The 17,072-nt window shown below is 40.0% G+C and overlaps 1 protein-coding gene across 3 annotated transcripts in view; it reads left to right on the top strand.

Annotated features, from left to right (window-relative positions):
• Positions 1-766: 766 nt before the first annotated feature.
• The window catches only part of fbxo38 (F-box protein 38), a 54,999-nt gene continuing 38,693 nt past the window's right edge, over positions 767-17,072 (top strand). The window contains exons 1-10 of one of the 3 annotated variants that reach the window (XM_034598742.1): positions 767-947; positions 5,121-5,348; positions 5,824-5,957; positions 6,978-7,141; positions 8,558-8,723; positions 11,443-11,718; positions 12,031-12,124; positions 13,412-13,542; positions 13,855-14,025; positions 14,140-14,282. In XM_034598742.1, coding sequence (XP_034454633.1) covers positions 5,170-5,348; positions 5,824-5,957; positions 6,978-7,141; positions 8,558-8,723; positions 11,443-11,718; positions 12,031-12,124; positions 13,412-13,542; positions 13,855-14,025; positions 14,140-14,282 — 1,458 coding nt within the window. In that variant the 5' untranslated portion in view covers positions 767-947; positions 5,121-5,169. Of the gene's footprint in view, positions 948-4,778; positions 5,349-5,823; positions 5,958-6,977; positions 7,142-8,557; positions 8,724-11,442; positions 11,719-12,030; positions 12,125-13,411; positions 13,543-13,854; positions 14,026-14,139; positions 14,283-17,072 lie in introns of those variants that run through there. The other 2 variants (XM_034598741.1, XM_034598740.1) reach the window with 2 other exon arrangements.

Raw genomic sequence — 17,072 nt, 5'->3', positions numbered from 1 at the left:
TGCTGTTTACAATTTAAAAGTATGTATTACATATAAATGATTAAGTGTTTACTTAACCTCTGATATTTATGATTAAACTGTACTGAGTACATTTTCCATTGACTACAGATGACTTGTTTTTGCACATTTACCTCTTATGATAAATCAAACAGGACACTTTGCTGAATTAATGTTTTCATTGTCATAAAATGTTTTCATAAGACACATAAGCAAAATATTAACTCATATCTTCACCATCAATGATTGATTTGATTGATTTGCCTGTTATTAATGTCAAATTAGTAAAGTAGTATTTCATATAAATCTTACAGCACTTGATGCAGTCGTCTGTTTACTATAAGCTAAGGCCTGGAGGAACACAAGCTGCTCCTATATTTAAAATGTTTAACAGTGGGTAGTTAGACTGTAATGATGTGATGGAGGAAAGATGCAAACAGTCCAGGAGCAATTATTCATCACAATTCATGTAGCATCTCACATCTGTTCTGACGTCTCTTAGTGTTCTGCAGATTAAAACACTATTTGTAATTAGGTCACATGCTAACTTATAAATATGGTAACAGAGATACAACAGAAACCTAAAAACACAGTCCAAAGGAACAGTTTAACATTAGGTTTAAGAGCAATGGTGGGATTCAGCTGATGCAGGACAGAGGGCGATATTCAGGTTTCTACAAAACAGAGAACTCTACAATAGAAATTAGGTAAACATCCATTCTGACATACACTCCTTTCCAGACTGTGGCGGTAATGAACCGATAAGTTGTTTGCCAACTGCGCCTGAAGAAGAAGAAGAAGAAGAAGAAGAAGAAGAAGAAGAGGAGGAGGAGTTAGAAGAAGAAGAAGAAGAAGAAGAAGAAGAAGCAGAAGCAGAAGCAGCAGCTCAGTATTTCACAGTTAAGCTGCTGTCCACACAGTAACACCACTGCTGTGATAGAAAAACAAAGGTATGTTAGCTGCTCTACCAAACACCGTGCACATTCAGTCAGTGTGATTGCCTCTGTGTGCAATGTTAGCTGGGACTGTGCTAATCAAGCTAGCTTTGACAAAGAGCAGGCTGAAGTTTACAGCATGAAGACGCGTGTGACATGTTTGTGTCTTCAGTTTAATATAAGTCGTTGGATGAAGACGTAACTATGACTGGTCTCTGGACAAGTGTAATAGCTTTTATTAATTGGCGAACAAACCGCTGTTTGTCTTGTAGCTGCAGCGTTTCCGTTAAGCTGCCGTTCGTTAGCTTTTTTGTTGTTAGACTTCTGCTGTTGGCATTTGTGCTAAGTAATGTTGCTATCATTAACTAAAGCCTTAACACTTCTACTATGTCATACGTGCTCCTGTAATGGATAAAGCTTGTGCTTGGATGAAGCCTCTGCTGCGCAGTGTGTGTTAAGAGCGAGCTGTCAGAACAAAGGTGTTTCCAATTCTTCACAACAATAACCACTGCTCACCATTTGAAATGTATTACATACTCTGCCATCCATAGAATCAGCCGAGTATTTCATATCATGAAATATTCTAAAACATAATACAATAAACATTCAACAAAATCATAATTGAAATGTTTATTGATGTGAATTATTATCGCACAATAAAACGCAAAAAATATTTAAAAGTAAGGTCATGATCAGTTTGTATTTCTTACCTTACTTTCCAAGTGCAGTTAAGTGTAAAAACCTGAATCCATACAGTGTTTACTGTGATCCCCCTTTTTTCTTTACACCAGCACCAGTTCTCCTCAGTTCACTCTCAGGTACTTGACAGGCTGGTTGTTTGGAGCATCTTGTTCAGTATCAGTGTTGCTGTCTTTTAAGCCAATTTCTGACATGAACTTCTGAGGATGTCCACACACTTGGGTCTGGACTTTGTCTGGAGTTAGCCTTTCACACATGAACAATGCAGCAGGAGATTATCCGCTCAGATATGTTTACAACAACACAGAAATCTCAGAAGCATTCAGGTGAGGGGTGGTGCAGCAGGCAGAGGCAGGATGTAATGTATAAATTCTGCTGTGGAGATCACAGTTTTTAGCTTACAGTACATCAACACCGGCATCAACCCTTATTACTAAAAAGCTTTCTTGACATCTTCCTCAGTGTCTTCTACGTGTATCCTGAGATATATATATATATATATATAAAAATGTTTATGTCTGTCGCATGTTAGAAACTTGCCCTCTTGCTCTCCTACTGTGTTCTCACATCAAGTTTCTACCAGGGGGCTGGTCTGTGGAAAAACGCATATTCCCCCTCCAGAGAATGTTCAGAGATATTCCAGAGTTTAGTGCATGTTTGAAAGCAGCTTTAATTTGATCGCACACTGGCTCCTTGATGTTGAGATCAGGTTTCTGTCCAGAACCAGACCGTCCAGACTGGCTCATTGTCCTGCTGCAAGGAATCTTGGATTATCCAAGATTCCTGCCTGGTGATACTGATGATGGAGAACAATCTAAAAATCAAGAGCTAAAAACTTTTGATGTCTCAACTTTTATAGTCTCAAGGATCGATTGTGAGTTGATATAATAGCGGGACAAGCTGGTGCAGCCAATTACGGAAAGCCTTTCTAGACCAGACGTTCTGATTTTAGTTCAGTCTTCGAAGGGGGGCGGTCTTGGTGGGCTGCATAGATGGTGTCCTCAGAAGGATGCAGCCCCTGAATTGAGACACAGCTAATATTTCCTTGGCGCCACCATGCCTGGTTGACACCTACACCATTCAAACCTCCATTTTGTATTAGTGCACTGCTCAAAAAAAATTAAGGGAACATTCTATCATCCTAGTATGCTCCTAGTATCATCCACGTCAGTTACACTTAAGGGATATCAATCTGTCCATTTAGGAAGCACAAGTGATTGAATCAATTTCACCTGCTTCTGTGTAGATGAAAGTGACAAAAGGTGCAATGGAGAGGCAAAAGCAAGACAACCCCCAAAAAGGGAATAGTTTTGCATGTGGTGGCCACAGATAATTGCTCTCTCCTTCTCTGACTGGCCCTTACGTTCCCCTTACCTGAATCAAATTGAGCTGCAATGGAACGTTATGTATTGTGTATCCGACGCCACCAAGTATCGCCACAGACTGTCCAGGAGCTTACTGATGCCCTGATACAGGTCTGGGAGGAGATCCCCCAGGACACCATCCACCGACTCATCAGGAGAATGCCCAGATTTTGTCGGGAGTGCATACAGCCACGTTGAGGCCATACACACTACTGAGTCACATGATGAGTTGCTGTGATGTAATTCATGCAAGTTCGATCAACCTCTGATTTCAATATTTACTTTGATTTTCAGTGTGATTTTTTTTTTTTTTTTTTTTTATTTTTAAATCCAGCCCTTGATGGGGCTGGATTTCCATTGACCGTTATTACTTATTTTGTTCTCAACAAATTATACAATGTACATCAGTAAAGACTTTAAGTGTTCCCTTAATTTTCTTTGAGCAGTGTATATGCTTTCTGTAATGGATTTCTAAACTCAAGTCTAAGCTCAAGTGAAGATAACCTTGATGACATTACTATGACATTATGAGGGTTATTTTCTCAGAGTATTACCCCTTTAATGGAACAGTACAACTTACAACCTAAGTAAACACCAATGCCAACTCACAAACGGTATTTAGCTGCTAAGAACCACATGGTAAATAGAGTGAAGTGTCTGTTAGCTGTGGACTCACACCACTTGCTAGTGGAGAAATAAGAGCTAAAAGAGCTGTAACTGCCTATGTGGAGGATCATTTGGTAATGGCTTGTTGCTCTCACCTTCCTACTGGTGATCAAATGGAATAAACAGTTCTAATAGATAGTGTTGTAGTGCAGCGATATTCTGGTAGCCAGACATGAAGTTGGTTAATTTTTAGCCAATGAGATTGCTACAGTAATGTTAGAGATTGGAAGAGTGGTTATGCCTGGACAGGCACACACAAAAGGAGATCAAAAAACAGGAAGAGCCAATCCCTCTCACTATCCTAAATTGTTTGATATTACACTAAATGCACCTATATATTGCACTTACATGCAAGCACTTTGTAGTTTGGCTTTTTTGAAGCTAATGCACTTGCATGATTCTTGCTGTTCTGGGTTTGTACCCTCATGTTTGAATGCACTTATTGTAAGTTGCTTTGGATAAAAGCGTCAGCTATATGATATGTAATGAATGAGATTTTATGGTTTCTTTGTTGATCGACCTACTGTTAAACTAATATTCTTAAATCTAAATACATCTGTAAGTTTGGAGTGGTCTGACGTTGTGTATGAGTTGGTTGTGTTTTTCCTGATACAAAAACTGAACATAATCGATCCATGTTTTCCACCATGTACATTTTTCTTCTGCTGACCTGCGCTCACACTTTAACAATTAACACCAACACTAATCAGAAGTAATTAGGACCTGAATAGTACTGACGTTTACTTTGTGTTTGTTGATTCGCTTTAGGGTTTATGAGGCATGTATTTAAACACGTGTGCACTATACGCACGCAGTTCATCTGCTACACACAGCACAAGACATGCACAGCTATGACATCAGTGTTAAGGTGACTGGAATGATCCAGATTCATGATCTGACATCATCGATAAATAACTAAATACATGTGGTTCAGTTTTTGTGAACGACAAGAGATGGACAAATGCACACACACACACACACACACACACACACACAGGGTGCAGACAGGAGGGAAGTACTTTCTGAAGATTATCACACAATGCAGATTTGTTTTTAACTTCTTTGTTGCAGGAGAAGCAATGCCCCGTTTATCCAGGAACATAAATATTAATTCATCGATAATCGTTTTATAATAAAACCGTAGCCCTCTGAATCGGAATCGAATCGTGACGTGCCTAGAGATTCCCACGCCTATTGTTATGGGAATGAGCTGCATAATGCAGTCACTAACAGGTGCAATTTAAATGCTGTGTGCATTTGATGAAAGACAAAAGTGAAGGATTGCCTTGTTTATACTTCCTCATGGCACCTCAGTGCAGCTTCTTCAACTGTGAGGGGAAGTGTCCTCAACTATGATCTGTTAGATAAAGATGTTAGAATGACATGCTCAACCTGTGATACCCTGTATCCTTCTCCCACACTCCCATTCGCTTTCCATCTTCTGTGATGCTCTGTCTAGAATGATGCTTGAGGAATAGATCCTCCAGGCTGCAGGAGGAAGGAGGTGCATGTGCGTGTGTGTGTGTAAAAGCCGGAGGCGTAAGGTAGTACCGATGGGTCCAAGGAGGAAGGCCTCTAAACTCCAGCCTGTTGGGGGCAGCGGTGGACGGGAACTGGTCCACTGTCCCTGTGAGCCCAAGGACTACATCAACGAGCTGTCCCATGAAGTCCTCTGTCACATATTTAGGTACACCGTCCTCCAGCTCTACAATTCTGTCATGTACTTTAACATAAATTATATATATATGAATAGAACCCTACAATATGTGTTTTCATTGTCTTGCATTTTGCAAGACCATCACTGTGAGTATGATGTCAGCTCTGTAGGTTGCACTGTAGTTAAGCATGGTGTTTATATCTCAGGAAAAAAATCCAACACAGTTTGTAAATATACCCTTTTAATGAAACGTCATGAAAAATCAAGGTACTTAATTATGCTGATGCAAGTCATATACAAAATTGCAACAATGCTCAAATACACCCAGAGGTTTTAGACAGAACAATTTGACAGTATGAACAGTATCACAAAATCTTTGACGAAAACAAATCCCCTCATTATACATGTTTGTACAGCACACACACAGAATTTATACTGTGTGTGTACTTTCTACTGTGAGTAAACTGCAAGGTTTTCAATCTTTTAAAATATTTTTCTCCTGTAGATACCTTCCCATGAAGGACATCATGTGTATGGAGAGTCTGTCCAGAAAGCTACGAGAAGCTGTGACGTTGTACCTGCGAGTAGTAAAAGTAGTGGATCTATGTGCTGGTCATTGGTGGGAATATATGCCTTCAGGTAAGACCCCTGAATACAACCACTGAATCTGTGACAAAGAAATTGCTAAGATCATGCACAGATTCAGGGTTATCATTCCCTAACATTAAAAATGTACCTTAACAGTCGAACACTAACTAGCTATTCCAGTAGCTGTGTTACAGCTACTGGAAGTGCTTCAGGTCAGAAAGTGCTTCAGGTCAGAAATATTGTTTTTGAAGTCTGGTGTGAATGTCTTTTGAGCTCAGTCCACAGTAACTCTACTGGCTTAAGGTCTTTGCTCTAACTAGATTTCTTCTGCTGCTAGATTTCCCTTTTTTTAAGTCATTCTGTAGTAGATTTACTTCAATGTTTAGAATCTACTGATCTTCAGCTGGTGGAAAGAAACCCTGACGTTATTCTGTAGGACACTTTCATAAACTTACTTTATCCAGTCCATGTTATGTCCAATTGAGGCCATGTGCAAACAGACAAAGGGCTGCATCCAGTTGACACTAGTATGCAAATGTGATGTAATATGTATTAAATATGTTAATTAGGGCAGGGCAACTATTACATACCTTGACCATGTGGTTTGACTATACCCTCAGTTTACTACAGGGTAGTTGGATAATTAATAGATAATTCAGAGTAACTCTACACTCCAGTCTGTTTTCTTTGACTGGATTCCAGTTTTAATAAATACTGACTCCGGTCAGCTTATGTTGATGTTAGTTGAAGTTCACATACTGTTTCAAAACCATAATGTGAATGTTTCAATGTTATTTACAATATGGAGGAGAACAATAGAATGATTTGTTTGGTATTATTTCAAATATTGTGTTTGTCAATTAGTGTAACTGACTAGAGTTGAAGACAAATATAAACATGAACACAAATATTTCTAAAGGGTTCACATAAGACTGGGACACTTCACTCTGACATTTGCGTTCATGCATGCTCCTTTTCCCGAGAAAATACGAAGGGACTGCAGAGTCCAGTGCATGTCTGAAAGTAGCTATTGAGAGAGTCCAATCATGTTTATTGTGATTTCTGTTCTAGGCTTTACAGACAGCAGCTTTCTTCTTCTTTTGAAGAAGATACCAGATTTGGAGCAGCTATATGGCCTACACCCTCGATACCTGGAGAAGAGAAGAGTTCGAGGCTATGAGGCTTTCAGTATACCAGGAGTCCTGGAGGCACTACAAGCTTGTCCCAATCTGCTGGTTAGTATGTGAGAATAATATCCAAGAGAAGTTCTGAAAACTTGTATTTGTAGGTCCAATTGCGTTAATTGTCCCAGTCAGTCACTTGCATTCTTATTCAGCTAAACTTTCAGAAACTCATGTAAATAGGTAAACCCTGAACCCAATCACTAATGAGAACTGTTTTAAAAAACCCTTTAACCTCCAGATTAAACACATTTTTGTGCTGCCTAATTCTGCGCAGGATAATACAGTATACAGGGTTTCAGACCTTTTTTGTCCTTTCTTAATGTTTTTGAGGAGACATTTTAGAAGAAAATAAAAAAATTTAGAAGAAAATAAACAAAGGTACTGAGGGAATAATATATGATATAATGTTCTTACAAAGAACATTATATCTATAAATAAACTTTAAATCTATATATATTTTTAACTGCTAGGTATCTACTCCATTATTAAAGGGTATATATGACCTGCTGAAGTATAATTTGGATGTTTGGGAAGAAGTTGGAAAATGTATACCTTTTTTGTTACCATTTAACTACTAGGTACATATCGCTATTTCAATGTAGAGTATAACCATGAAACTGAGTCAAAATCTGAACCGTCATCACATAATAGGGATGCCACAATAGTGAGTGTTACCGGTTTTACATGGTGTTCAGGCACACACTGATTACACAACTTGCGCACTGGCCAGAGCATCTGGTTCATTTTGTTATAAACATTAAACCTATTCTGTTAATTTTTGTTCATCAGTGGCAGTGCCAACGATCAATTAAAACATTTCAAATTTTTTAAATACTTGTTATTAAGTTAGTCTGATGCTTCAGTTGTGAACTGAAAGTGTCTCCTCCGTTCTGCAGGTCAAATCACAGAGTAAATTAGTCTTATCATGTGATTACAGTTGACCTACAAGAATGATGATGATTTGACGTTCAAGGAGTCAGACGGTTAAAATAGTAGGGATGTTTTGAAGATCCACCGGCTCACAGACAGACGTTTTAAGTGTTTATGAGAGACAGAGCGAGCAAGTGCGCGTGCGAGCAAGTGCAGAGCGTAGAACAAATTTTAAGTTAGAGATGTTTAATGTTATGAGAACTGGACTTCCAATGTCTAGGTTATTAATGGGAAAACGCTGCACACAACTTTAAGTACACTACAAGACTGAGGCTATAAGGTATTTTTGGCTCAAAACAGCTTAGCACCTGTTGCAATGGAATTTGTACTCTTAGAAAGGAAGTCGTAGTTGTAGGAAATGGTCAAACATGTTAATCAGTAAATTTGAAGTCACAGAGGGTTGCCATAGTCTAGGTAATTAATGGAAAACACTGGAGCTATACACTTTACAATTAAGCAAACTGAGTCCACTGAGAAAACAAAAGCTTTTACGTGGAACTTACTTTTTTTTTTAAATATTATTGGACCTCATGTCAGGGTGTGGAGACATCCCATCTGGAACTCGTGGAAGCCATATGGAACTATATGCCCCAAGTTCACATATTGGGAAAGTTCCGCAACCGCAATGGGGCTTTTCCGATTCCTGCTGAGAACAAACTGACCATCCCCATAACTGCAAAGATTCAGACTCTACATCTAGTGGGTGAGTAGGACATCATAATAAATTGACAATTCTACCTCTGCCTCCACATTACAGCTGAAATACAAAGGAGTAATTTGATGAGATACTGAATGTAAGTAAGCTTCATCCTCACAGGCCTGTAGAAAGCTTCTGTTGACTCTGAAGTAGGTTTTCACATTGGTGGTAAAAGAATTTTGAGTTTGTGAAGGGATTCACCAGTACATCTCTTTTTTTTTTTTATGTATAAAGCATAAGCATAATTTAATTAGATGATAATAGTGTACTTGTACAATGCACCTGGTAGAATGTAAGTGGCTGTGAGCATTCAATAGAAATTGTTTTCAAATTGTATTTGGTTAATTTCTGTCTAAATACATACACTTCCAGGTTTGGGGCGCCGGCCAGATGAAAGTGAATGTGGGGTGGGTCCTTAAACTTTTGGCAACCACAGAACCTGAGGCTGCTCTTTAATTGGTTGTTGCAGGTTTTCCATGGGACACACCTTTCTGCGCCCAAGACACTCCCCCTTTTATTTACAGCAAATAGGCATTGATTTACATTACGTTTTTTTCAGCATGTCAGCCCCTCCCTCGGAGCTGGTCAGAAACCGAAAGTAAACAAGGATTTCTCCTCACGCTGTGAACATTGTTTTTGGGCCAGTGGGTTAAATCTTTTTTCATACTAGAGTATGCTGCGCACTCATTCATTCAGCCCCTCCTGACTCCACGCACGCACGCACGCACGCACACAGTTTTAGCCAGATTTATAAATCCACGCACACCTGAAGGCAATTTATAATTTCATTGTCCATTCTTTTCGGCGAGAACAAATGTGTCCACAGGAACGAGAGGAAGAACATTTAAAAAAACGAAAATAGTCAAAATCAAAAGTGAATTTCGGATATTTGCTCCACCAAGTTGCACTGGGCAACCATTCGTGTGTGGGCGTGAAACCCTGTATTGCAACTTTTCTACATTTACCGCCTCTTTCACGTTTCTCCTCTCTTATCTCTGCTTTACTTTCCGTGTGTCAGTGAGAGGGGGTGGGGCCCGGGGCGTGTTTATGAGTGTAAACTCCGCCTCGCTCCCAGACAAGGAGAGAGGAGATGATTAACAAACCATTACTTGGACTTGGATCATCTTCAGTTGTGGCAGAAACAAACATTGTCATGTTAATGTTGGATTAATGTACCTTTTTATTGAGTTTGACTTTAACACCTGGTTAACACAGATGAGCAGCCCTGAGCGAACTGGTAGGCCCAGCACTGCAAAGTTACCAGATAACTAGCTTGGTTAGCATCGTAGTTCACATTCACTGTGACAGTAACTAGCATGCTAACAGTTTCCTCTTCTCCGGTCAGAACACATAGAAACAAACACACAGTAACTTTTGTGGAGCACAGTGAACACGTGAAGATAAAGACTGTAAAACGTTAAGAAACAGGTTTACTCACCTAACAAACCAGAGACATCAGCTCCTCTGTGTCTTTTGTTACTGAAGAACAGTCCTTAAACCCGGTGAACTCAAAACTAATAATCGTAAATAAGTAAAAGCAATAGGGTCAGTGCTCGGACCCTAATAAAGACAAAGTAACAATAAAAGTGTCATTTTAAAAATCCTCTCCAGTGACTGATAATGACAGAATCAGAGTAAATGTCACAGAACTGAGTGAACACGATGTAAATAAAGCTCCGGTTAGGGTTTTTTTTTTTTTTTTTTAAATCTCTCTAGTCTGACCCGTCTCAGCTGCTGCCTGTCATATCATCTGTCAGTCTGTGTGTCAATCAGACAAATCTCTTTTAAACTCTAATATGTAATTAATTACGATATTATTTTCAGATGGTCCACCAGATCTCTGATAAGAAGGACAGTATCTAGCGAATGAGACCATAATCACCGGTGGGAATTTTTTCGGACCCAGTATTTCATGGGAGAAATTGCAGTTTTTTTGAATGGAAGTCTATGGAGCCAGAGATTTGTTTGAGCCAGTATTCACAGTATTACACTTTTAAGCACTTCCGCATAGCCGTCTTCTTTTGGAGCCGGAAGCTACGTCCATTTTTTATATACAGTCTATGTTTACACCAAGTTTTTTGGCTGGTCCGCACAATAAGCACAGTCTACTCTGACTGTTGAAGGTCTACTGATCAACTGTAGACACTGCTGTAACAATGGTTTCAGTTATGTCATACAAATTTGGGCCAAACTAGCCAATTGGTGGGTATGTCACATATTACTTGGTGATGAAAGACATTTTACAGAAAACAAGGTAGTAATGCAAATTAGTTTTGAGGTAAAGAAGGCCTTTGTAACCCAGAACTTTAACATTTTCAAAAAAAGGAAAAATGTCTCTCCATCCATGTATACCGCTTATTCTTTGAGGGTTGTCGGGGGCTAAAGCCGATCTCAACTTTAGTATCTCAATATACACCCTTGACAGGTTGCCAGTGTATCGCAGGACTTGCATACAGAGACAAACAACCATTCATGTTCACATTCACACAAACTGACAATTTTAAAGTCTCCATTTTACCTAACCCCAGTTAGACCCAAAGACATGGGTAGAGCACTCCACACAGAAAGGCCTACTGCCAAACCAGGATTTAAACCAAGAACCTTATTGCTGTGAGGTGACAGTGCTAACCACTGCAGGGAAAATTTTGAAGAGCATAACATTGGCTCTCAAAAAAATACACAGCTGATTATCTGATGTTCTTCAAATTGTGCATGTTTGTTGCAGGTGTTAATGTCCCAGAGATTCCCTGTGTTTCCATGCTGCGCCACCTTTACCTGAAGTGGGTCCGTCTCACCAAACCACAGCCGTTTAAGGACTTTCTGTGTGTGAGCCTCAGAACCTTTGTCATGCGGAATTGTGCAGGGCCAACCAACTCCCTAAAATACGTTCCCTTGGTAACTGGTTTAGCATCAGCCCGGAACCTGGAGCAGCTAGAGCTGGTGAGAGTTCCCTTTCTGGGAGGGCTGATCCAACATGTCGTGGAGGATAGCTGGAGATCAGGTGAGGATAGCGTGCGTTTCTAATCAGCCTGCAGAGTTGGTGTTACCAAAGTAATATAAATTTCAATGAGTGATTGTCTATATCTGGGTTAGGATTTTATACCATAGGACTGTGACAAAGATATAGTACTTATTGTATACCTCATTTTATTTTTTATTTTTTATTTTTTTGCTCTTCTGAATTACAGTCATCTTTCACTGTCATATGTATTATGAAAATTACAGCAGAATTTGAGTTAATGAATTAAGAGCATTTGATTAACTGTAAAATAAATGGTTTGCTCTCTGTTATGCTGTGTATTTTTATTCCTAGGAGGATTTCGGAACCTCCACACCATCGTGTTTGGAGCCTGTAAGAATGCTCTGGAGGTGGACTTAGGCTACCTCATTATCACTGCTGCTCGCAGGTGCTCAGCCAGTTTCTTTATCTAACTGAGAGAAAAAAAACTTGTTTATATGCAGCTCATGTTTTTAAAGCAACATGCAAATGGTTTTATTCAGTATCTCGAGTGCCGATTTTGAGATACTGTTTTATCACTGATCAGTCTGTAACAAAGTGAAATGAAGTATATATAAAGTAAGAAGTTTAGAGATAATGTCAGTATATAAAATTGTTAAGACACACTATACCAGTATTGTGTCTAGGAAAACGATGGTGACCCTCAGGAAACATTGAAATGTAAAAAGCCCTCTCTAAAATCAGTGTTTAGTTTGTCTGTACCCCTTTTTTACCAAAGTGAACCGGCTGCTAGTGCTGGGCTCGGAGCTGGTTAAACTTTCAAACCTTTTCAGAACCAGTTTGCTTTTCCATGGGCTAGAACTTCCTTAGAGCCACGTCATTACATCACCATATATGTCACTGTCTACATCTCAGATTTCCCAGCAACTCTTTGTGCCGACTACAAGCTAGGGTTTGGTGATTGAATCAATATTATCCATCGTCATCGTTCGGCGATCGTCAGTTGTCTTTTGAGCTATTGTTTGCTAATATAATAAACCTCAGACGTTGTCTGCAGGGTTGACTACAGATCTAATGAGGCAGAGAGTTTAAGCACAATATCAGTCACCTAGAGAAAAGGTTTGTGCGCTCCCCTGGACATGGCAACATTGAGCCGGTAATTTAAAAAATGTTAAACTGCAGAAACATAATAATGTCAAAGTAAGTATGAGGTGTAATAAATATATTTTTATTTGTAATTGCTTCAAACTAATGAAATGTACAATCCATTAGTGAAAACAAATTACTGATTTATCACCACCACTTCATGTTGACAGAATGAGGATAGGTAAAACTGAAAGAAGGAACAAGACCTGTCCTATGAAAGGTCTGGACCACTCATAATTTTGAATTGGTGAAAGCGACAGGTTCTTAATCATAAATTACTCAAATGTACAACTTTGTTTGCACGATTCTTGCATGAGGCCCAATGATTCTTAGTTTCAGGTGATCATACACTAATGTAAACATTGTTATGAATATTATATATATTTCTGTCAATTTATCATATAGTGATCATATATAAATATATAAGATAATTTCTGGAGTTTTCTTTAAACAAATAAATTTGGTGAACATTCATGTAATTGAACAGTAAGCCTTCAATGTTTTTTTTTATCTTTAGCTAACAGTAGAAAGGTTGTCAGAATTGTGTAATACAAACACTTATCTAAATAATTTTATTGTGTTTTAACAGGCTTCATGAGCTGCGTATCCAGCCTTCACTGACTAAAGATGGAGTCTTCTCAGCTCTCAAAATGGCTGAACTAGAGTTTCCGCAGTTTGAGACACTTCATCTTGGATACGTGGATGAGTTCCTGCTGCAGTGTTAGTTCCTCCTCTCAAATATCATTACGAGGCTCTGAGAACATTTGGCAATTTTTATTTTCCCTGTCAAAAATGAAAGATTCTCGCGACCCTTTGCTCATTTGTATGTCCCACCAGGTTCTCCTGCAGTTTGACTATACACATGTACATTTTTCCCGAACATTGTGCTTAAATTTGTGACCACGTTTTCATACCGATAAACTGTAGCAATGGTAGAAAATGTCAAGAGTGCAGTAAAGATGCAACATTTTGAATCTTATGAGTTTAATTTGCAGTTATGTGAAAAAAAGCTTGTATATGTTTTGAATGCAGGTAAGATGAGTCATTCGGAGCTTGTGAAGTACGGTCTGGCTGATGTCATTGAAAACCCAGGCATCATTACTGATATTGGCATAAAGGTTGTGAACGAGGTGTTCACTAATATTAAATACCTGCTCATCTACAACTGTCCTCACCTGCATAATCCTCACCACTGGATCACAGGTAAAGCACACTCTCATTGCCTTAATATTCATGTACATAAGTATGTTTGTGGTAAGCTCAGTTGCTTTATATATAAAAGAGGGTTCTGAATATTTTGCCTGTTTCTGTGCTCAGATCAGTCCAGATGGAGCCGTCTCGTTGATCTCACCCTTGTTCGCTGTCATGCTATCAAATTGGAATCCTTCTCCCAGTTCATAGAGTTACTACCCAGTCTGGAGTTTATCTGTCTAGACCAGATGTTTAGAGAACCACCGAAGGTATTTGTGTGTGTGTGTGTGTGTGTGTGTGTGTGTGTGTGTGTGTGTGTGTGTGTGTGTGTGTGTGTGTGTGTGTGTGTGTGTGTGTGTGTGTGTGTGTGTGTGTGTGTGTGTGTGTGTGTGTGTGTGTGTGTGTGTGTGTGTGTACTGCTCAAAAAAATTAAGGGAACACTTAAATCACACATCAGATCTTGATGAATGAATTATTCAAGTTGAAAATCTTAAGTGATGTACATTATATAATTCATTGAGAACAAAATGACGTTAGAACAGTCAACAGAAATCATCAACCCATTGAGGGCTGGATTCAAAACCACCATAAATCAAGTAAAAAATGTAATCACAGGCTGATCCAACTTGCGTGAATTTCATCATGGCAACCCCTAATGTGACTCAGGAGTGTGTATTAGGGCTGCACGATATATAAAAAATGTATCGTCATCGCAATATCAACATGTGCGATATACGTATCGCAAAAGACCGCCTGAACTGAGATAAGTGGTGTTCCATGCGCCATGCATTCACGCTCTGCATGTCAATTGGCGTCCCGGGGGATCTCCTCCCAGACCTGGATCAGGGCATCTGTGAGCTCCTGCACAGTCTGTGGTGGTACTTAGCGGCGACGAATGCACTGATACATAATGTCCAATAGGTGCTCAATTGGATTTAGGTCAGGGGAACGTGAGGGCCAGTCAATGGCATCAATGCCTTTGTCATCCAGGAACTGCCTACACACTCTAGCCACGTGAGGCCGGGCATTGTCCTGCACCAGGGGGAACCCAGGGACCACTGCACCAACATAAGGTTTGACAATTGCTCTGAGGATTTCATCTTGGTACATAACAGCCGTCAGGGAACCATTGGCTATGATAGAGGTCTGTGTGACCCTCCGAGGATATGCCTCCCCAGACCATCACTGACCCACCGCCGAACCGCTCATGCTGGATGATGTCACAAACAGCATAACGTTCACCATGTTGTCTCCAGACTCTTTCACGTGTGTCACATGTGCTCAGTGTGAACCTGCTCTCATCTGACAAGAGAATGTGGCGCCAGTGGAGAATGCCAATTGAGCTACACGGTGCTAGGCTGTGAGCACAGGTCCCACGAGAGGCCGTCGGGCCCTCATGCCACTCAAGGATGCTGTTTCTGACAATTTGGTCAGAAACATGCACACCAGTAGCCTGCTGGAGTTTATTTTCTGGGCTCTGGCAGTGCTCCTCCTGTTCCTCCTTACACAACGGAGAAGAGTGGTTCTGCTGCTGGATCGATGTCCTTCTACAGCACTGTCCAGCTCTCCTCGTGTAGCAGCCGGTCTCCTGGTACAATATCTCCTTCATGCTCTTGAGACTGTGCTGGGAGACACAGAAAACCTTCTTGCGACCACACGTATGGATGTGCCACCCTAAAGGAGCTGGACTACCTGTGCTACCTAATTGGGCCGCAGGTACCGCCTCATGCTACCAGTAGTAAATGGTTTGTATTTATTTATTTTCTAGTCTTCATGACCACTCAAAGTGCTTTACAGTACAGTTTGCCATTCACCCATTCACACACATGCATACAGTGCATCTTTTAGCAGCACTTTTTTTCTTATGAGGGGCAATTCGGGGTTCCGCATCTTGCCCAAAGACACTTCGGCATGCAGATGGGGAAGACTGGGATCGAACTGCTGACCTTCTGGTTGGAGGACGACCGCTCTACCCCTCAGCCACAGCCGCCCCAGTAGTGGCAAGGACACTAGCAGAACACAAAACTAGAGAATAATCAGTCAGGAAGGGTAAGTACAGAGCAATTGTCTGTGGCCACCACATGCAAAACCATTTCCTTTTTGTTTGTTTTTTTGCTTTTGCCTCTCCATTGCAGCTGTTGTCACTTTAATTTGCACCAAAGCAGGTAATATTGATTCGCAATCACTTGTGCTTCCTAAATGGACAGATTTAGGTTTAACTGACTTGGTGTTATGCTGTGACGCTTAAGTGTTCCCTTCACTTTTTGAGCAGTGTATATATGACATTCAAGGCATCAAGACCAACTCTAAAGGCAACATATTACCAAAACAGCATTTGGATAGAAACTAAATACCTAAATATAGAAAGAGCAAAAGTTACAGTGCATTGTAAACAATTACGTCTTTAGCCTTGATTTAAAATAGCTAAGAGCTGCAGGACACCAGTTTAATCCCCATTTGTGTAACATAAAAACTGAGCACAGCTTCACCATGTTTAGTTTTGACTCTGGGAACAGAAAGCAGGCTAACCCCAGACGACCTGAAGGGTCTGAATGGTTCCTAATGAAAAAGCAGTATGTATTTTGGCCCTAAAACCATTCTTTTCTTTATTAATCCACAGCACTGTTTTGGAATCAACTCTTTAACATATAGGTAGCTAGTGTAAAGATCTGCAGACTTGACTGATGTGACTTTCTTCGTTCTCAAGTAGCAGCATTTTGAATCAACTGTCTCATCCATTTTTTAGGGAGACCTGTAAGCTTAGTGTGAAGTGGACGGAAGATAAAAAAGCATGGACCCTTTTCTCCAAATCGTGCAGAGACATTAGACCTTCATTCTGACTGTTATAGTCAATCCCATTTCACCCCCTCGTCCTACCCCTTCCCCTTGTTTTTGAGGGTTATCTTGCCACTTGAAATGGAGTCACAAGGAGTAGTGGTTGAAATCTTCCCCTACGAATTGGGACAGCCCTTCAAGAAGCCGTTACATCATCAGTAGTCGTTGTAAACAGACGAAAAAAAAGTTTTGCCAGGGATGTTATTGTAATAACATTGTTGAGA

The sequence above is a fragment of the Hippoglossus hippoglossus genome, chromosome 10 (genome assembly GCF_009819705.1).
Source record: "Hippoglossus hippoglossus isolate fHipHip1 chromosome 10, fHipHip1.pri, whole genome shotgun sequence".
Classification (NCBI taxonomy): Eukaryota; Metazoa; Chordata; class Actinopteri; order Pleuronectiformes; family Pleuronectidae; genus Hippoglossus; species Hippoglossus hippoglossus.
This window is presented reverse-complemented; position numbering and strand designations above follow the sequence as displayed.